We start from the raw sequence: 22,718 nt of genomic DNA on the forward strand, positions 1-22,718 counted from the left end.
GCTTTCCGTTCGGGACTCATCTTTTTCGAACGGAACAATCCTTTTTTCCTCAATCTCGTTCGTGAACTTCAATTCCTTCGTCCGCAAGCTACGCTTTTTACTCGTACACGCAATCCACCATAATTTTGCCCCAAATAGTCGATTTTCACCTAATTTCCACTGAAACACTAACAAACACTATTAAACGTAAAAACGCCAAATAATGTATAAAAACAATACTACACATAATGAAAATCGACTAAAATCGACCCTAAATATAGGAGTAAAATACTCCTATCAATACTCATCAAGACTGATTGGATCAATTGGACTCTACCTGCATAAGAAATGAACTTACTAGACCAAGAATTAATCCTGCCTGTGATTTTGTCTATAATACCTCTACACTCATTTTTAGATAGTCTAGAAGTGATTAAGGGTATACCTAAGTATCTTAAAGGTAGCACTCCCTCAACAAACCCAGAGCCTGGATAATATTGGTCTTAATATTGTTGTCAATATTGCAGCAGAAAATCTGACTTTTCAAAGGATTAACACTAAGACAAAGAAATGGACTTGAAAGAATTCAAAGTGTCTGAAAAGAACATGACAGAATGGAGATCACCATGACAAAACATAAGCAAATCATCAGCAAACATCAAGTGATTAATTTTCATCTTATGGCAGTTTTTTTGATACTTAAAATCTTCACTAACTTCTTTAAGCATTCTAGACAAATATTCCATACAAAGCACAAAGATGAGGGGTGACATAGGGTCCCCTTGTCTTAGACCCTTACTGGAAAGGAATCTATCACCAATATTGTCATTCCAGTTCACATAGAAACTGGCAGTCCTTATGCAGTTCATGATAAGACTAATAAAAATGTCAGGGAACTTGAGGCTAATCAAAATCTCTTCTACAAAGTCCCAAGAAATGGAGTCATAGTCCTTCTTAAGGTCAATTTTGAGAATGCACCTAGGGCTGCCTTTATCATTATGATAATTCCTAGCAAGTTCATGAGCTAGCATAATATTGTGAGCTATGGATCTTTTAGGAATAAAAGCAGATTGATTATCAGAAACAAGATTGTTAAGAATAGGACTCAATCTAGAGGTGACAATCTTAGTAATGATTTTATAAAGGGTGTTGCAGCAAGCAATTGGTCTGAAATCAACTAATATATCAGCATTTGAATTCTTAGGAATAACAACTAAAGAAGTAGAGTTAATGATTCTAAGGATTTTACCATTTTGGAAAGTTTCCTGCATAGCTTTAGTCACATCTTTTTTAATAACTTCCCAAGAATGCTTGAAAAAGTGAATGCTGAATCCATCTGGTCCTGTAGCTTTGTCACTTCCAATGGAGAAGATAGCTTTCTTGACTTCATCTTCACTGACAGGCTTGCATAATTCCGAAATATCATCATTACTAAGGCAAGCACCCTTCCTGAACATACCTCTATTCATATGAGATCTGTTCTGGTTGTTATTATCTTTAAAGAGCTCTTTATAAAATCTTGTCATCTCACTATGAATGTCATCTTGATTACTAATATTGTCCCCTGAGTCAAGTTTTAGAACTGCCACAGTATTCTTGATTCTTTTATGCTTGATAGCATTGTGGAAAAATTTGGTATTTAAATCCCCAAGATTAAGCCATTGGACTCTAGACTTCTGCTTGTAAAAACTCTCCTCACAGAGCATCAAGTATCTCAAATGGTAACACATGGCTCTTTCTTCAGCTAACAAGTAACAATTAAAAGGGTCCAGCTGAACATCTCTTTGAACTCTGTCAAGCCTATCTCTCTGATCTTTTACTTTCTGAGAGATATCAAAATAACAATGATTATTAAGGGTACTGAGTCTGCTCTCATAAAAAAAAATTTAAACCTTTCAAATTTAGGGGTTAAGAAGGATAACTTAAAAAATTTAGAGGTCTGATGGATTAAACAAAAAATTTAGGATGAGATGGGTAAATGAATACAAGTTCAGAGGTCAAACGATGTATTAAGCCATTTTATTTTGTTCACGTAAATTTTGATTTTCTACCCTAGCGCGCAAGTTTTTTTTAACACAAACGCCAAAGCCATGGTGGATAAGGAGAGGTTAAGGTCCTGTTTGGTTTGTCAGTTTCTTACAATCGTTAGTTTTAGCTGTTGTTAATAAATATTAGCTGTTCGCTGGTAGCTGATAGCTGGTAGACAATACGTGTTTGGTAAAATATGATTAGATATTGCTTTTTATACGTAAAATGACTTTAAAGTGTATAATTTTTATTTTTGTTTATTAAATTATAAATATATTATATTATATAATATATAATAAAAATATTAACATTTATTTTTTTAATAAAAAATAACATTTAATTTAAACTTGTTTAAATATTTTTTTCATAAATTTGTGATTTAGTTTTAAAATACTATTAAATTATAGTTGTTCTAATATACGCAAAATAATTTACATAAATTATAAATGATTGGAGTATTTAAAAATAATTTACATAATTTTATATATTAAAAAATAATATATTTTAGCAGGGGTAATCTAGTTTAAATAATTAAAAAAATTAAAATAGCTAACAACTGTTGGCAAAAAAATCCAAAATGGAGATTTTCAAATAGCAGCTGTTGGAGGTTCAAAAAGCTCCCAAAAAAATTAAAATTCACTAAATGTTTAAGTGGAGCATTTTGAAAAGTAAACCTTAAGATCTCCACCGAAAAGTTGAACAAACGCTCCCTAAATATTTATAAAATTATCAAATGATCAAAAGAGATTATTTAACAATTTGGGAGATTTGATAGGTCAAACGTTTAAAGTTTAGAGATTAGGTGGGTAAAAATATACAAACTTAGAGTCAAATTATATATTAAGCATATTATTTTATGTGATTTGTTTTTTATTCTCTTTTTTTTTTGTAAAATTAACGACTATATAAATATAATTTACAAGACCATCATTGATAGGGCAAGATGAGAAAACACAATATTGCTAATTAATATTTTCTTGATTCATGTGTAAAAATCATATACCTTTTCTTAAACGAAATGATAGAATTCTATAAACGTTAATTTCTCTTATAATTGAGACTTTACATAAATAACCTAGTTATAAAAAGAAATTAGCTGTTAAAGCATTTTGCGTCCACTAAGAATTTCAATTGTGCATATCAATTGGAAATAATCATTTAGAATTTTTTAAAATGTTTATTAATGAAATCAATAATTTCCATCAAATCGTCTTTAAATTTTATTGTAAAATATCAATCGTCAAGCAACAAGCATTTGGATAAAAATTAAATTTATTAAATATTAATCATCAAATATTCAAAATATCTCATTTTTAATTTTATTTATCTGGTATTAATATTAAAATATTTTATCTATATAATTTTTTAGATATATAAGGATTTCATTAAAAAAATAACAAGTAGTAGAAAGAAATCAACATTATTAGATTAAATTGTTGCTTAAATGCTATCCGAAAAAGCTAATATTGAGGCTTATTCGGAAAATTTATCTGACGATAACTATAACCTATTATATCCAATTTCTAAGGAATTTTAGAAATTGGATATTGATATTATATCTTTTAATTTATTGTTAACTAAGTGTTCATTCATTTTAATAGTTGTTATGATAATTGAACAAAATTTTTCTGCGATGAAATTCATTAAATATTTATTGCGCAAGCTGATAGGGATAAACAACTAAATGATTGTTTAATGAATTATATCAAAAATAATGTGTTCGCAGTGACTGATATAGATTTTAGAATATTAAAAATTGAAAGTAAATATTATAATTTATTTATATTAGTTTATTAAAGTAGAACTAATTTATATATTTTCTGTTTATAAGTGTATTATATATTAATTTATTTTTAAATTGAATTCCCCTAAAATAAAAGTCTGCGTCCATCACTGATTTCACTTGATTTTTAATAAAATGTTTATATTTAAATAATTTTTTAACTATTTATTTTGTATAAATACAGTCCTTATGCGGGCGGAATTATAAAAAACATAATTATTTGGTTTCATGCCAAAATTGATTAAATTGTTAAAGACTATATAAATACAAAATATATGTTAGGAGCCGAGTAAAATAAAAGCAGTATAATTGAACTGGTTTATTTTATCAAATATAATATTTATTTTTATTGATAAATGAATAATTTTAGATTATTATTTTTTTATGTTCGATAATAAATAAATAATTATTTGATGATAAATTGAAATGGTTTCATAAAAGAAATTATCAAATCAAACCAAACTAAATTTGCTGTTTTATAATCTGTCTAGTTTGAATTTTAGTTTGAAAATTTACCAAACTAGTACAATTGGTTTGAACTAAAATATCATAATAAACTAGTCAAAGCAAAACCATATGTCCCTATTTTGGTTTTCGATTTGGTTTGGTTAACCGAAGCCTGAACCAAATCAAAACCGAAAACCGTAGATTTAAAAATCCTAAATCAAACCAAATTATATCAACCACTTTGATCAATCCATTTTCATTTATAGTTCGGTTCGATTTTCGCCCAACTCTAAGTGCAACATACATACCACATATCGACCTTATTAATTTTTGAAACAATTGGTAATTGTGTCAACTATTCACGTAATTACTATAAATACAAAGTACTTTTGTAATTCTACTTGAATGTTATCTTTACCTTTAAAGTTCTGAAAAGTATTGGCTTATTGGAATTGGTTTGCTGGCAATGTTAGTATAAGGAAGCTACGTGCACAGCATGAATAATAAAATGAAAGCAATTAACATACTCAGATTATGCATCGATCTTCATAGGTCAGTCAAAGATGAATCGATAATTAAACAAAAAGATTTCAGAAATTATTTATGGACCATGCAAAATAAAATAACTACGTAATAATAAAATTCATATATATTATAGGTTAATCATTTAAAAATATCTCATTTTTTTAGCATTTTTTTATGGTTCAATCTTTTAAAATTATCAGTTTTAATCAATTTTTATTTTTCAGTTTCAATCACAGTGTTTTTTGTTCAAATTAGAGTGGATTTTTTAAAAAATAAATCCTTCATATTGTTTGAGTTCGCCCTTTTATCATCAAAAATTCGAAATATGAAGAGTAGATTTGAATTTTTTTTAAAAATTTCAATTTAAACATGTCTACAACTAAAACTGAAAATTAAAAAATGGGTTAAATTTGACGATTTTAAAAATTTAAGCCATAAAAACATGAAAAAAAATTCAATGATTAAACCTAAATTATATTATATATTTCACACAACATCGACCACGATATTACAATAATAGAATACGATATAAAACTAATAATCCATTCTAATTGCCCAATACTACTACTAAAACACCAAACACACGACATTATTATACGTCACATATACAAATACATCCGGCATAAAACTTCATCCTTATTTCTAATTAAGAACCTTCAGCAAGAACTTTGGTCATGATTGTACGTGCTTTACACATGACTTCCAAAGGCTCAGCTTTCGGCATAGAAACGCCTTTACCTTCGCTCATATCGACCAACTTCTCGTCCACCCTTTTCCATTCAAAACACTGAATCAACGATCCGATAGTCAATCCCACAATGCGTTGAGCTAACCCTACTCCAGGACAAGCCCTTCTACCCGTACCAAATGGAATAAAACTATACGTGTCATGATCACCGCGTTTATGATCTGCCTCAAATCTCTCAGGTCTAAAGCTCGAAGGATCGTCCCAAATCGTCGGATCTCTATGAATAGCCCATGCATTAATCAATACGATCGTTTTTTTAGGTATATTGTAGCCACCAATAATGCAGTCGCTAGAGGAGTAATGTGGTACTAGAAGTGGGCCTGCAGGGTATAATCGTAGGGTTTCCGATATGATGTTTTGAAGATAGGGTAACTTTGGAAGATCTGATTCTTCAAGTAATCGTTCTTGTCCGATTTGTAAATCTATTTCTGTTTTAGCTTTGTGTAGGATATCTGGATGATTTACTAAACTTGCCATTGCCCATTCTGATGTCACTGCAGCAGTGTCTGTCCCTGCTAATAATATGACCTACACATGCATCAGATGAAAACAGCATACATTTAGAAATAATCTAAAAATTATTAAAAATTCGAGTGATATATTAAATCTTTATCCTATGTTTTAAGTTGGTAATTAAAGTGATACTAAAAATTTTATTTTTATATCAGAAGATAACCTACCCTGTTACTTTTTAATATGATAGATAATGGACTGGAACATATTTTTTAAATATATTAGCTAGTCACGCTGATTGCCATATCAGTCACATGCATCTAACTTACAAACATACTCTTAGAAGAGAAAATGACTTTTCATATCTATAAATATGATTATTTCATAAAATAGATTTTTAAAAATAAAATTAAAGAGTTTAGCCTATCAATTTTATGAATTATGAAAATTACATCCAAACTCTAATTGAAATATGTCTACTATGATGTGAAGTGTTGGTTGGACTCACTTATAAAACAACACATTTGGACCACACAAGTTTCATTGGAGTTTAGATATAATTGTCTCAATTTACAAAATTAACGAATCCTACCGTTTTTGAAATATATTTGACAAAATGATTAAAGTTATGGATATGAAAATTTTACAAAATTAACGAATCCAAGCGTTTTTGAAATACATTTGATAAAATGATTAAAATTATGGATATGAAAATTTTACAAAATTAACAAATCCAACCGTTTTTGAAATAAATTTGACAAAATTATTTTTCCTTCTTAAAATATGATATCTGAAGTAAAAATTAAAGAGCTCTAACTTAAAATAAAAATTCAATAAATGGTAAATATTCAGTACGATTTAAATTTTTGATGTCAAATTATACTATAAGGCCAAAAAAAAATTTGGTTAAATTTAAGGCCAAAATTTTGATACCACTTATAATTTTGACACACTAAAAATCATATGAAAGGTGCATACCAATATAAGCCCTTTAATAACCTCATCTTTGTAATGGTGAGGCTCCGACTCTTGCAAAGAAAGCAAACGATCAATCAATGTACGTATGCTCTCTAACCCCTTTTTCTTACTCCGATGTTCTTCGATCAAAACCTGCAAAAACTTGTCTGTTTTTTTAGACAAAATTTTCAGTTTCTTTTCAAGCTTACCGCCATTGATCCACCTCAAAATGGGAAAAAAATCTTCCGAATTTGATATCCCACCATAGCTAAAAATCTCTTCTATAATCTCCCTGAACTGCCCCGCTTGTTCCTCGTTACTCACGTTATCTCCGTAGTATGTTTTCCCTGCAACCATTTGCATTACAATGTTAAAAGTCGCGTTCGTGAACATCGGTTTTAGCTCCACCCGCGTAAAATTCTGACTGCCACGACGATATAAATCCGATAATAATTGCTTTATTTCATCTTTTCGACTGCTTATAAAGACGTTAAGGCGGTTATTTGAAAAAATTTCGATTGTTCCTATGCGACGGAGGTTACGCCAGTGATCTCCGTAGGGTACGGAGATAATGTTGTTGCGGTTATGGAGGACGTATTTGCTTAAGATGAACTCGGGGCGGTTGGCCAAAACGACGTCGTTTTTAGTGAAGCATTCCTCGACTACTGATGGCGATGAGATGATCACCGCAGGACGAGACCCTAATTTTAGGGAAATGATAGGGCCGTATTTTTGAGATAAGTTGTAGAAAACGCGGTGGATCGGGTGTTTTAAGAGATAGAGATGGCCGAGGAATGGAAGAGAATACGGTGGGCTTGGTGGGAGGTTTTTGTGGGTTGTTTTTGAGAGGTGGAATTTGAATAATGTGACCAAAAACAAGAGAAGAGAAATGGATGGGTAGAGGTAATGGGTAATATCTTCCATTGTAGATTTGCTTTGAGTTGCTGATTATAGTGTGATACTGCTTTATATAGAAAGTAACTAACTAGAAAAAATTATTGGGTTATTGTTATTATATATCACCATCTTTATTGTTTTTTTTTTCAATTTAAATATAATTTTAAAGATATGGTATAATATATCTCCACTTTTTATTATATGACATATATAGTTTAAATGGCTTATAGGGCGCCGTTTTGATCATTCACACGGCCAAAAACGACATCACTTTTTCGAAAAAAAATTAATGTTTGCAAGAAAATAATTCCATGTTTGAATCTTTGAATTTGTAGGTAGGATCCCTTTAAATTTAATGTTTTAATCGGTTGTGCTTAAATTCGGTTTAAAAGTCATAAAATGTAACTCACGAGTCATTATGGGTAACTCAGAAATTACGTCTAAGTACAAGTCGATCTGGAACCTAAGGACGAGATTTACTCGCAAGTAGGTACTAATCCGAAAACTTAGGTTCAAGCGGGATTATTGTTAAAACTATAAGTATTAATTTGGAAGTTAAGGAACTCAAGCATAATTAATGTTCAAATCTATTCCTAAATTAAGTTTAATTCAAAGATTAAAATAAAAAAATATGTGCTTTGGTTTTTGGTTTGTTTGATAATTGATGTGCTGAATTTTATTAAATGAAAATTTAGCTATTTATAAGGACAGACCTTAAATAAAAAACTCTATTCTAAAAAGACTAACACTCTTAATAAAAAAATTGATATATTTAGCTAAACGGACCGCATATCCAAAAAAAACTCATTTCAACTCATGCCTTACTCAGTACTCCCTCTAGCACATAATATTTATCGCATTTAACTTTAACACAAGAATTAAGAAAACAATTAATATGTCTTAATTTATAGACACTTTTATTAAATTAACCCAATATTTAAACTTGTTTGCATTTATAACTATTATTTTTATTTGTTTATTATATGCTTTCAATAAATTAATAAGGGGCAAACATGAAAAATAGCAATTAATGCACTTTTAATATTATAAAATAATAAATATTATGGACCAAAAAATTCTCAAATGTAACAAATATTATGGACTGGAAAAAGTAAGTAATATTTCGGGTTAGTGTAAACAATCTCCTACGTCTTTTTAGCTGGATGTCAAATAAAATAAAAAGACGTAATTTTATTGCATAGCTTATGCTCCCACAAAACAACAATCGCATCTAATTAACAACATTTCGACTAATCCAAAAATTAATCGCCGAATTAATATTGATTGTTGCCGAACCCCATAATCTGCCGAACTAACCTAGACCTGGATCGGCATCATGTGAGTATTGCCAAACTAATCGGCATCAGATGGGTATTGCCGAGCAAATCAGCACCATGAAATTAATCATTTTGACATTTTTAACCAATTCCTCTCCACTTTCCATTATTTCTTCATAATCAGTGCCAATTTTAGACATGATTAATTGGCCATGCTTTTGTTTTTTTGTTTTTATTACCAATCAACCAACTTGCATGTATTAATTTATTTTCCAATGGAGCATTTTTTTCCTAACATCTTCTAAGTTCGGCAACTTCTTCACCATGTGCATGTTCCTGTGCCGAACTTTTCATGTAAGATAAGAACACTTTTTTTTTTTTTTTTTTTTTTCTTCTCTTAAATTCGGCATAGGGAGTCATTGATACAAAACTTTTTATACAAATTCCAAATATCCCCAAGTTTCAATTGCCGAATTTTGTTTTTAACAAACCAGCTGAACTTACTTGGACTAAAAACCGAATTCCACCGAGCTGACCGAAACCTCTCTTCACCGAGTAAACAACATGGCCGAACCGACCTGAAGCTTCTTGGCCGAACAAGCCTGAGGTTACCTTCTCCGAGCTATTTGCACCGCACAACACCTAGCCGAACAGACCCGGAGCTCCCTCGCCGAACCGACCTAAGATTCCCTCATCTGACCCGAGCTGAAGTTGGCTCGCCGAATCGAGCTGAAGCTCCCTCGCCGAACTGACCTGAGGCTTCGCTTGTTGAGCCACCTACAGACTCTCTTTGCCGAACCGACTCACACTAGATCTGCCACAAAAATGTTTTAATTGTTAAGAAACATAATTGACCGATCATAATGTAATGGCAGGATTATGAACATTCATTTATTGTATGACACGTAGCAATAATAAATGTTACAATCGATCAATAAATATCACATTAATTGCTTATATTTTAACTATAATTTTGTGATATTTATTGATTGATTGTAAAATTTATTATCGCCACGTGTCACACGATAAATGAATGGTTCATAATCCTACGTGGCAAACTTGGTTCAAACAAGTATTTTTGGATCTAGCGTAATGACTATAATGATAATTGATAAATCACCGCCGACCGCACCAGTCCGCTAAGTCTGAGAGAACAAGAACAAACAGAACGTCAAACGAAATACCAGTATTTCGTCTGACATTCTATTTGTTCTTGTTCTCTCAGACTTACCGGTGGGGGAATTTAAACTTATTAGAATGTTCAGCAAAAGTTCTTTCACACATTTTCATAACCTATAGAAATCCTGATGGCCGCGTTTTCCCCAAACCCTTAACCCACCAAAAACCCTAACCCTACTACCACAAACGTACCTGTTTTTTTACTTTGAAAACTACCCAGATACTTGGATTATGTCAATCTTAAACAAGCTTTTCTTAAGTTTGGTGTTGAAGGAAGAGTTTCTTTGGCTCGTAAAAGAAACATAATGAATAAGAGATTTGTTTTTTTAGACCTAATCCCGAGGAAGATTTCAGTATTGTTCGTGCAAGGCTCAACACAGTTAGTATTAGTTACTACAAAATCAAGGCTTTCGAGGAAAAATACCCTTCTAGGGTTTCGCAGGATTTCGTTTCGAAAGCTAATCACCCAGCTCGACCTGCTCGCAATCCAGATGCTACAACATCGTATTATTAAACCACATATTCGTGATGACAGGACCTACGTTGAAGCTGTGAGATGTGATCATATTATTCTATCGCTGAGGAATAATCAGGTTTTATCAGATTCATTAATAGTTGTTGTTAAAAGCTTGCCAATGCTTCTACAAGTCACGTCCTATTTACAAAGGAAGGGTGTTGATTATCAATCAATGTCTGTTTTGCGAGGATCGGAGATAATTCTCAAATTCCGTTCGAAGGAAGTTAGAGCTGTTTTTGAAACTATCACTTTTCCATCTTTGTTGGATTTTTTTCCTCTTTTAGGAGCTGTTATTCTTCTACCTTGAGCAAAGGACGTTATGTCTTGATTAATATCGTAGGAATCCCTATTGGTGCATGGGATGAGGATCTATTCATGCAGATTGGAAAACGCTTTGGCGATCCAATTACGGTTCACCCTATGGTTTTGTCTAAGGAGAGGCTTGGTATGGGTTCAATCTTAATCTCAACTACAAAACCCTTTATCCAAGCATATATTCCTTTACTCATTGATGGGTGGGAGTTCAGTCTTTTAATCTCAAAATCAGACCTTCCTATTATCGTGGAGGAGTGGGAACACCAAGACTGTTCTTCGGATTCTGATGATTCAGTCAAGGAGTTATCCAATGAATCATCTGTTATTCCTTCCTGCGTCGCCAAGGTCACTCCAGCAGCTTCATCACCAGTGTTTTAGCTTAGCCCGATCACACAAGACCAGGTGAACAAAGGGTCTGGTTCGAAATAAGAAAGCTCTAAAGCTGAGGTTTGTGTTTCTCCGGTCCAAACACCAGTGAGCTTCAAGGGTTTCATTGAGCATAGACGCAAAGTTAAACACATTGATAAAACTGGCTTAATTTGCTCCACATTATCTCTTCCAGGCAGTGCAACATCCTCCTTTTCAGATAGCAATATCGTAAACATGAATTTTCTAAATCGGCAGCATCTAACATTCAACAAAAGGAAATTGAAGCTAGGAAAACATGGAGTATTTGGTTATAGTTGGGGTTATTCTCGCAGATCATAAAGAAGGGATTGTGAATCTCCTTTCACAAGGATTTGCGTCGGAGGTTTAGAATCCTTTGGTTGCTGATCTTCATCCAGGTTTTTTTATCTTTATAATGTTGCACAACTTCAATTTTGTTTCTTGGAATTGTCGAGGGGGTATCTCTTTTGCTCGTAAGAATCACTTTATTCGTTCTTTGGTGTCAAATAATAATCTTTCTCTAATGGGTCTTGTGGAGACAAAGAAGGAGATGTTTGATGATTTTAGTATCCGTTTTTTGTGGCCGAACTTGGATTTTGCTTACAGTTTTGTTCTTTCTATTGACGCTTCGGGTGGTTTGCTTTGTATTTGGAATCCGAAATTTATCTCTCCGTCCAGGATTGTTAAAGCTAATAGATGGATTAGCTGGGATTTCAGTTGGGATGGCTTGGAGATTAGATCTTTATTAATTTATGCAAGCAATTATTCTAGGGAGCGAGCTTCTCTTTGGCGTGATTTACTTCCTGAGCTCGGTACTGACTTGCTATGCATTTTAGTAGGGGATTTCAATGAGATTTTGGATCCTTCTGAGCGCTATAATTGTACTAGCTTTTCGGCTTCAATGCTAGATTTTTCAAATTTTGTATCTGCTTTCTCCTTGGTCGAAGCTACTCTTCAGGGCAGGCTTTTCACTTGGCAAAACAATATCTCACAGTCCAAGATTGATAGATGTTTCTTATCACCCTCTGCCTTTACTACTTGGCCGAGCTGCACTCTAAAGGCCATACCTAGATCCTTTTCGGATCATGTTTCTATTCTTTTTAGATCAGAGGTGGCAACATATTAGGGTCCAAAACCTTTCAAATCCATTAATGCCTGGTAAATTCATAAGGATTTCCCCTCCCTTCCCCTTCCCCTTACTTTAAATTTTATCTCCCAACCAAGGGTAAACAATTCACCTTCTCCTCTTTACCTTCCCTTCCCTTTCCTTACCCTCAATACAAACAGAACCTGAATTTCAATCTCAGATTTGAATCATTACTATCTTTGATTTCAATATCAGTTTTAGGTTTATTTTCAATCAATTTCATAAATATTGATTTCAATTTCAGTTTTTGATAATCTATATAAGTTAAGTTTCGACTTCAATTGGATTCAGTTCTATTCTTTTATGCTCTACTTCTATCAAATTTACTCAAATGTGTTTGATTAATATAATCAATCTTTCAATTCAACATCAGTTGATTTCTCTTTTTCCTGATTAAAATCTCTCAAAACTTTATCAATTTGTCATTTCTCACTTCAGTGTTGATTTGATTCTCGTTTTCATTTCATTTGGTTTACATCATTCTCTATTCTTTGCATATTGTTCTATTTTGTGGAAGAAAAATAATTATCCAAGATTCGAAGTCGTTATTGTTATTTCAAAAATTAATTAGACACAAATCTTCATTTTTATCAATTGATAGGGTGAGTTCAACTCTCAAAATCACCAACATATTTCAAATCCTAACTTCTATATTTTCTTTCTATTTCAACCTTTAGCTATTTGACTTCCAATTGCTTATTTGTTGAATGATAACTTGATAAGATTCTCATTGATATGAGTTTTATTTTGTTCTAACTCTTGGCGGTGATATTATGTTAGAACTGTTTTTAGCTTATATAAGTTGCATGTGTTGATTGAAGTCCTCCATGAGAGGTTTGAGATTCTTCAATATTCATCATTGTATGGCGAAGTTATTATCGGTTTATAAAATTCCTCAATAGAATTCACTTGAGTCGGGGTTTTTTGATAGATTCATCATATGTTACAATTGAGAGTTTCATTTGTTTAGTTCAGTTAGTGGAAGGGCTGCAGGAATATCAAGCCTTCTTGTTTTTTTTTTTGGGAAATAGCAATGATGGCACTCATTGCTGATGATTTCTTACGTTACTTTGGTAATTCAGTACTATGCTTTTAATAAACTTTTGCTGCGAATTGTTGCCTTTGCTGCTGCATGTTCTGTTGTTGTAATATGTTCCTACTTTTGTTATTTGTGCTACATATTTTCTTGTTGTTGTGTTGTAAGAATACTACAAAGTATTGTTGATGTTTTTGTTGCAAGTTGTTATTCATGTTGCTGAAAAATGTTGTTGTTGTAAATTACTACTGAAGTATGTTATAGTTGTTGATGTTGTTGATATTATGCTTTAAAAATTGTTATTGCTTCAAAAACTGTTGTTGATGTATTACTTGCTACCACAAGACTGCTGCAAGCTGAACATAATTGATATATGTCCAGCTTGGAGGAGAGGTAATAGAAACTACTAATATCTCAATAATTTATTATTATTATTGCTTCAGTAATCAACACACATTGCCTGTTGTTGATGCCTCTTGCTACATCGTATTCCAGCTCAGCAACATATATTTTGTATGTATCCATGTCATCATCACACAAACGATGTGTGTGTATTATTTGTTAAGAAGCATTTACTATTTGGTAGTATAAATATATACCAGTTGTTAATTTCTTGTTCAATTTTTGTAATTCAATTCTCCTCTTTTTAAAAACCCTAGCCGCAATAAAAAAAGAGGTGATTTTGGCCATTTTTTGATTCAAAATCACCTCCCCACCCTCTAGTTTTCTTATCAAATCTCGTATTTAGTTTATTTAGCGTCAATAATCATAGATCTAAGATTTGTTGGTATTTTTTTTCTTTCTTTATGGATGTTTTGTCTTCCTTAGTGGAGTTTTGGTTCTTACCCTTTATAAGTCTTACTATTTTCTTGATGAAAGTATCTATGGAGCGTAGATCTGAATTGTTATGAATAGATATTTTATTTTTTATATTCTCTCAATCAGACTCATTCAAAGACCAAATAGTCAATTTGTGGAAATTAATAAAGTTACATGAACTGATTTTTGTATATTTTATAACATTTTCTTTAATACATCAATGACAAACGAAAGTAAGTTTATTAATTTCCATTTTTTCAGGAACATATCTTTTTTTTAATAGAATTTGTAGACCTGAAACATAAAGAACCAGAGTCTAATTAAAATCAGTAAATAAAAGCAAAATAATTAACATAAAATTAATGAAAAATATTAGATCTTGAAGAATTACCTTAAAAAGCCAAGAAGTTAACTAGAGAATTTAAAAAAATTCCATGTCAATAATAAATAAGAAAAATGTTAGATGTATGAAAAAAAAAAACTTGATAAAATTTTAAGTTTCTTTACTTTGTAAAGTTCATGTTTATCTTTAGAAAATTACTATAAATTTTATCGGTTACAACATTGCGAACCAATACGAAGAATCGACCAGACAAATATAGAGAAAAAAGCAATGATAATGAAAAACGAGTGAAGAATCACAAGAGGGCGGCAAGACATAGGGTTTTATGATTAATAGAGAAGAAATTAAGAACGGGGAGGGAGAGGAAAGAAAAGAGCAGGGAAAAGGTGAGGAGTAAGGTGAATGTAGTAATAAAAATTAGAGTTATTAAAATAAAGAGAGCATTTATAGTATTTTATATAACTAATCAAAACGACGTTTAGGGGTGTGCATCGATCGGTTTGGTTACCAAACCGATTCTAAAACCAAAAACTGATTTTTTTTCCTTTTAGAGAACAGAACCGAAATAAGGGAAAATATTTGGTTCTATATCAAAAATGGTAGAAAGTAGCGCATACGTGTAGCTCAAGGAAGATTGTACCCTCATTATACAATAGGTCTCAGGTTGGAAACTAGACCTGTTCATGAGTCAGGCTCGGGCCGAGTCTGTTGGATTTTTTAACTTTTTATATAAGTCCAAGCCCGGCTTGGATTTTATTTTTCCTACCCAAACCCGGCTCTTAGTACATCTCCAATAGTTGGAGGTAAAATAGTGTGAATTTGACACGAAATTTTTTCTATTACAGTGTTTAATCTCCAATAGTTAACTCTATTTTTTTACACTAAAAGAATATTGTCAATATATTTCTACCTAATAAATTATTTAAACATTTTAAACTTACACCCATAAATTATTCGATACTTACAAAATATATCTACATATTTATTTATGATAAAATATATTATAAATTAGGTCGATGCCTGCGCGTTGCGCGGGTGATTTTAATAATTTTAAAAAATATTCTCTATATCATAATTTATAAACATGATAAATTTCATAAGTTTTAAATATAATAAAAATTCTTCAAATTTCAAATATTTAATACATTAATAAAAATTCGTCATATTTCATACCTTTTAAACGTAAATTAGAACTACTCATAAACTTTAAGGAAATTTCATTAAATTTTACCTAAAATTCATTAAATTTCATAACCAAAACAATAAAAAAATTAATAAGATTAAATTTTAATTACTTTTATTTAATTTCAAAAATATTTCATATTTCATAACATATAAATAATGATATTATAATTAAACATTTAAAATTCATAATCAATTTTTTTATTAACGTACTGTTTTTTTTAAATATAATTAAAAAAAATAAGAGATATGTCACATAAATGAATAAAAAAGACAGTTGATGGAAAATAATTGTCAACCTTAAATCAATTCAATAAAAAACATAAAATCTTTTCTGTTAAATTGTTTTGATGAACCTCATAAAATCAACATTATCATTGAAATCATATAATTTCGACTGTATGGTTCATGTTTAAAATATATATATTCCAATGGCATTCTGATGGGAGTAGAAATACTCCTATTTATAGGTTGTTTTCGAAGTCATTATTTGCATTTTATTTGTCGTTTTTGAAATTATTAGTGGCTTATTATCATTTTGAGTGTTTCAGGAGAAAAATGCAAATATGGCAACTTTTGGAGCGTTTTTGGTGTTTTCTACAAGTCCCGGGGCCAAAGAGTGCGAACAAGCGATATTTGAAGTTAAAGAATGTCATTTTGGGGCCAAGTGAGAAGCAACCCGCTCGCACACTTGATGACAAACCAGTGTGCGAGCTAATTGGGGGATACAGGAGCAAAATGGAAGATTGGAAGAAAAATGAAGAAATGGCCAAGTCAGGAGGTGTGCGTTCGCACACCTCCCAACCCGTTCGCACACTTACCCGCTCGCACACTCAGTGTTGAAGTGGTGTGCGAGCAAAACAGGAGGAGGCAGTAGCAAATCAAAGAAATTGGCATTTTGGCCAAGTGAGGAAGTGTGCGATCGCACACTCTTATACCCGAACGCACACCCACTTCAACTGTGCGACTCAACTGACAAAAATACCCCCGAATGAGTTCTAAAAGCCGCGAAACACGAGGATACTTCTGGGTTTTCACCTATTTCGACCTAATATCAGATTTTAGTTTCGGAAGCCGTATAAATACTAGTTTGTAACATTGCACAAGGGTTCGCTTAATTTTCATTAGACATAAACCCTAGATTAGAGTTTTCTTATCAGTCGATTATCGAATTCATCGTTTCTTCATTATTTTGTTATCGATTATCATTAGTTTATTGTCGAACAAGGTACGATTATTATCAATTTCATATTCAGTATTTTATTCAATCTTAGCATGAATTCTTTAATGATTATTTTTAGTATTTTCATTATTATGTGTAGCTAAACCCTTCGTTGGGAATTATTAATCAAATTATGTCTGTTTAGTTAAATCGGAATTATGGGTTCTTGTTCTTGATATGTTCTTAATTATTGTGCTTAATGCCTAGCCTGAATTGATCACTTAGTCTTTGCCAATTGTTTTAATTTTAGCTCGAGAGAGTAAAATTGGAATAGACCAACATAATTAAGAACGTAAGAGTTAATTGTGCGAGAGTGAATTAACAAATACGTGTTCTTAGGATTCACTTCATAATCATTCAATTAATCAGTAATTAGGTTAATCATTGTGCGAGAGTGAGTAATTAACCTATTATTCATTAGTTTTATGCTTTTGCCTGCAATTGCTCGAGAGAGAATTTTAGGTGCTTCCGATTAGTCCGAACCATATCAGAACAATATAATCCATAACCCAAATTAAATAAACAGCATAACAAAGACTAATAATCCCTACTTTTCTCATTATTGTTAAACACCAATTTAATTACAGTTTTTGCTTACTTCAAATTATAATTGATAAGTTCTGTCTTTTAATTTTACAACAAACAATATTTGTCTTTTCGGCTATTCAAATCGAGTCTTTCAACTGGTTGTCTTTAAAGCTTTCCTTGTGGGTACGATATTCGGATTTCACAGTCTATATTACAAGTTGGCATACGTACGCTTGCGTATTTTTACCAACACATTCAATTCTCGTTTCTTTGAATTCTTTAGCAAGTTAGGTCACATGTCACTAAAATAAATTAAAATACAACAACAACAACCACCATGCACATAAACTAAACAATTTCAAAAAGATAGACGACACTTACTCCAAGCGTAATTCATTATGAATGATTAAAAACTCTTTTATTGCGGGAAAAAGTTGCATGAGACAATATCAAGTATGAAAAAATAGAAAGAAATAGATATAAAAAAAACTCTAAAAAACCATGTTTGTTTATAATTAAATATGTGTGCATGGATTTATATATATACACTTATATATTTCATGACAAAGAAGTTGTAATTGATTGAAAAATATGAAAAAATAGATGTTATACAAAACTTATTTTTAAAAATATGAAAAGTTAAAAGAAATTAATACATTTGGTTTCATAACCTATAAATATTAATAATATTTAAAAATTCTTAATATTTTATAACTTATAAACATAATAGAAACTCTTCAAATTTTATAACCATCACATTTATAAAATTCTATAACTTTAAATTTTAATTAACTAAATTTAGTTTTAAAATTATTCATATTTTTAGCATATAATGAAATAAAAGTATTTCTCATAATTTAATTTTTTTTAATTCTTATAATATTATTTTAAAATATGTAATATTCAATAGGATGTATTTTAAAATTATGAGAAATAAATTTTTTTTTTATATTATTATATATTAAAAATAAAAGAATTTAATTTAATTTAATTTAAAGTTAGATTTATAGAATTTTATAGATTTGATGGCGATGAAATTTGAAGAGTTTCTTTTTTCATGTTTATAAGTTATAAAATCTTAAAAGTTTTTCTATACTATTAATATTTATAAATTATGAAACAAATTTAATTATTGCAAGTTTTAACTTTTCATATTTTATAACTTAAAAATATTAATTATTAGATTTTATTAATAAAATAATAAATTAATTTTAAATGAGTAATTGCCACATGGCAATTTGTAGTCGATACACTTGTCAAAATTAATTTGAAGTTCAAGATTATATTATAGTATAGATTTTAATAATATATTCTCTACATGTGTTCATACTTTTAAAAATATATAAAAAAAATTATATTTATTTAAAAAAATATTTATTAAATAATAAAAGACATTAATATATATATCTTATTTATAAATTGTTGAATCAATTAATATAATTTTTTTATTTAATATTACATATTCCGATTTTTTAATTAAATTGAACGTGCCAATTTGAACTATATTGCAATAAAAACTAACAAATGTTTAATAATGAAATTTATAATAAAAGTACACTATAATAGAGTACTCTATTTCATCTCTAATAATATTCTATTTTAAGGTCCCTATAATAGAATGACTTTAAATATAGAGTAAAAAAATAAAATACACTATAATAGTGGATATATAGTATTATTGGAGAGGATTTTTACACTACAATGACAAAATAGAGAACTATTGAAAGTGGTCTATGTTTATGCGGGCTCGGGCCGAATTTGGAAGGATTTACATACAAAATCTACAAAAATGAAAGGTTGAGTTTGCCTATAAAATAGTGGATTTTGTCGAATTTGGGCTCCGACTGGAGTTTGGACAAAAAATTATTACCCATGTCCGACCTTAAAAATCGGGTTTGGAAAAGTGAGAACAGTTGGATTCGGATCTGGGTCCAACAATAATTAAAATGCACCCCTACCTTTGCACACATTCCATATTTAAGTACAGATTTCAAACTATTTATCTTATATAAGATATTTCAGGTGGTCCGGTTGGACGCTACCATTATAGAAACCGAATCAAATCAAAAAAATTTAATAACCGAACTGAATTTATATTTTTGGTTTGGTTCGGTTTGATTTTTTAGTTTTGATCGGTTTTTGCACACTTCCGACGATGTCATATTACTATTTCGGTTTTTGGTTTGATTCGGTTAACCGAAGTCTAAAACCAAATCAAAACCAAAAACCGTATATTTTAAAAAAATTAAATCAAACCAAATTATATTAACTATTTTAATCAATTCACTCTCATTTTTATAGTTCAATTCGGTTCGGTTTTGTGGTTTGATTTGATTTTTACCCACCCATAAGCGCAGCATACACATATCAACCTTATTTATTTTTGAAACAGCAGTAGTTGTGTCAACTATTCACGCAATTACTATAAATAAAAAGTACTTTTGAAATTCTACTTGAATTTTATCTATACCTTTAAAGTTCTGAAAAGTATTGGCTTATTGGAATTGGATTGTTGGCAATATATTTTAGTATAAGGAAGCTACGTGCTCAGCATGCATAATAAAATGAAAGCAATCAACATACTCAAAATATGCATTGATCTTCGTATGTCAGTCCGATAAATAAAGTGAAAGAAGAGTCACTTTAGTTATCCTTTTATGAAAATGGCAAATATACTGGCTCGGTTCTGTAAACAAAAAGATTTCAGAAATTATTTATGGACCATGTAAAATACAATAATTATATATTAATAAAATCATGTAATGGTTAATCATCCGAAAATATTTCACTTCTTAGCTTTTTATTATATATTTTAAATTTTTAAAATCGTCAATTCTAACCAATTTTTATTTTTTTGTTTCAATTATAGATAATTGTTCGAGTGAATATTTTTTAAATAAATCTTTCATATCACTTCATATTATTCCAATTCGATTTTTTATCATCAAAAATTTCCAAATAGAGGAGTAGTTTTAAATTCTTTTTCTCATTTCAATTTAAACAAATGTTTATAATTGAACTAAAAATTGAGAAATGAGCTAAATTTGACGATTTTTGAAAGTTTAAGACATACAAAAATGGAAAAAAAATCAATGATTAAACCTAAATTCTATTATATATATCACACAACATTGACCACAATACCACCAACATACAATATAAAACTAATAATTCATTCTAATTGCCCAATACTACTACTAAAATCCAAACACACAACATTATTATCCGTCACATATAAAAATGCATCGGCATAAAACTTCATCCTTATTCTTAATTAAGAAACTTCAGCAAGAACCTTGTTCATGATTGTACGTGCTTTACACATGACTTCCAACGGCTCGGCTTTCGGCATAGAAATGCCTTTACCTTCACTCATATCGACCAACTTCTCGTCCACCCTTTTCCATTCAAAACACTGAATCAAAGATCCGATAGTCAATCCCAAAACGCGTTGAGCCAACCCTATTCCGGGACATGCCCTTCTACCCGTACCAAATGGAATAAAATTATATGCGTGATGATCACCGTGTTTATAATAAGCTTCGAACCTCTCTGGCCGAAAACTCGAAGGATCGTCCCAAATAGTCGGATCTCTATGAATAGCCCATGCATTAATCAGTACGATTGTGTTTTTGGGTATATTGTAGCCACCAATTATGCAGTCGCTAGAGGAGTAGTGTGGTACTAGAAGCGGGCCAGCGGGATATAAACGTAGGGTTTCTGATATGATGTTTTGAAGATAGGGTAAGTTTGGAAGATCTGATTCTTCGAGTAATCGTTCTTGTCCAATCTGTAAATCTATTTCTGTTTTAGCTTTGTGTAGAATATCTGGATAATTAACTAGACTTGCCATTGCCCATTCTAATGTCACAGTTGCCGTGTCTGTCCCTGCTAATAATATGACCTACAAATAATTAAGAATAATTAAATAGTTGATTCAAATTCAATATATGATTTAATTTTTGATATCAAATTATACTATATGGCTAAATTTTGGTACCACTTTTAAACCATTAAAATATATGGAATGTGCATACATACCAGTATAAGTCCTTTGATAACCTCATCTTTGTAATGGTTCGGCTCAGACTCTTGCAAAGAAAGCAAACGATCAATCAATGTACGTACACTCGCTAACCCCTTTTTCTTACTTCGATGTTCATCAATCAAAACCTGCAAAAATTTGTCTGTTTTTTTAGACAGAATTTTCAGTTTCTTTTCAAGCTTACCGCCATTGATCCACCTCAAAATGGGAAAAAAATCTTCCAAATTTGATATCCCACCATAACTAAATATCTCTTCTATAATCTCCCGGAACTGTCTCGCTTGATCCGCATTGCTCACGTCATCTCCGTAATATCTTTTCCCTGCAACCATTTGCATTACAACGTTAAAAGTCGCGTTTGTGAACATCGGTTTTAGCTCCACCCGCGTAAACTCTTGACCGCCACGACGATATAAATCCGATAATAATTGCTTTGTTTCATCTTTTCGACTGCTTATAAAGACGTTAAGGCGGTTAGTTGAGAAAATTTCGATTGTTCCTATGCGACGGAGGTTACGCCAGTGATCTCCGTAGGGTACGGAGATAATGTTGTTGTGGTTATAGTGGACGTATTTGCTTAAGATGAACTCGGGGCGGTTGGCCAAAACGACGTCGTTTTTAGTGAAGCATTCCTCGACTGCTGATGGCGATGAGACAATCACCGTAAGACGAGACCCTAATTTGAGGGAAATGATAGGGCCGTAGTTTTGAGATAAGCTGTAGAAAACGCGGTGGATCGGTTGTTTTAAGCGATAGAGATGGCCGAGAAATGGAAGAGCGTACGGCGGGCTTGGAGGGAGGTTTCGGTGGCTTGTTTTCGAGAGGTGGAATTTGAATAGTGTGAGAAATAGAAAGAGAATAGAAATGGATGTGTAGAGGCTAAGGGTAATATCTTCCATTGTAG

The 22,718-nt window shown here is 31.1% G+C and overlaps 2 protein-coding genes across 2 annotated transcripts; both read right to left on the reverse strand.

Moving 5' to 3' along the window:
• Positions 1-5,215: 5,215 nt before the first annotated feature.
• Positions 5,216-7,874, reverse strand: LOC126656038 (cytochrome P450 81Q32-like). The gene is made up of 2 exons (XM_050350491.2): positions 6,942-7,874; positions 5,216-6,038 (listed from the first exon to the last, which is right to left on the reverse strand). The coding sequence occupies exons 1-2, from the start codon at positions 7,842-7,844 to the stop codon at positions 5,409-5,411; spliced, it is 1,533 nt and encodes a 510-aa protein (XP_050206448.1). The 5' UTR covers positions 7,845-7,874; the 3' UTR covers positions 5,216-5,408.
• A 13,003-nt stretch (positions 7,875-20,877) lies between these two features.
• On the reverse strand, positions 20,878-22,718 carry LOC126656039 (cytochrome P450 81Q32-like). The gene is made up of 2 exons (XM_050350492.2): positions 21,811-22,718; positions 20,878-21,673 (listed from the first exon to the last, which is right to left on the reverse strand). Exons 1-2 carry the CDS (start codon positions 22,711-22,713, stop codon positions 21,044-21,046), a joined length of 1,533 nt encoding a protein of 510 aa, XP_050206449.1. The 5' UTR covers positions 22,714-22,718; the 3' UTR covers positions 20,878-21,043.

This window comes from Mercurialis annua, linkage group LG7, assembly GCF_937616625.2.
Source record: "Mercurialis annua linkage group LG7, ddMerAnnu1.2, whole genome shotgun sequence".
Lineage (NCBI taxonomy): Eukaryota > Viridiplantae > Streptophyta > Magnoliopsida > Malpighiales > Euphorbiaceae > Mercurialis > Mercurialis annua.

Excerpts from the sequence above, each read along its gene's own strand:
- LOC126656038 (XM_050350491.2), bottom strand. The coding sequence starts at position 7,844 with ATGGAAGATATTACCCATTACCTCTACCCATCCATTTCTCTTCTCTTG. Across the intron at positions 6,039-6,941 it reads TTATTAAAGGGCTTATATTG|GTCATATTATTAGCAGGGAC; the intron begins GTATGCACCTTT and ends ATGCATGTGTAG.
- LOC126656039 (XM_050350492.2), bottom strand. The coding sequence starts at position 22,713 with ATGGAAGATATTACCCTTAGCCTCTACACATCCATTTCTATTCTCTTT. Across the intron at positions 21,674-21,810 it reads TTATCAAAGGACTTATACTG|GTCATATTATTAGCAGGGAC; the intron begins GTATGTATGCAC and ends AATTATTTGTAG.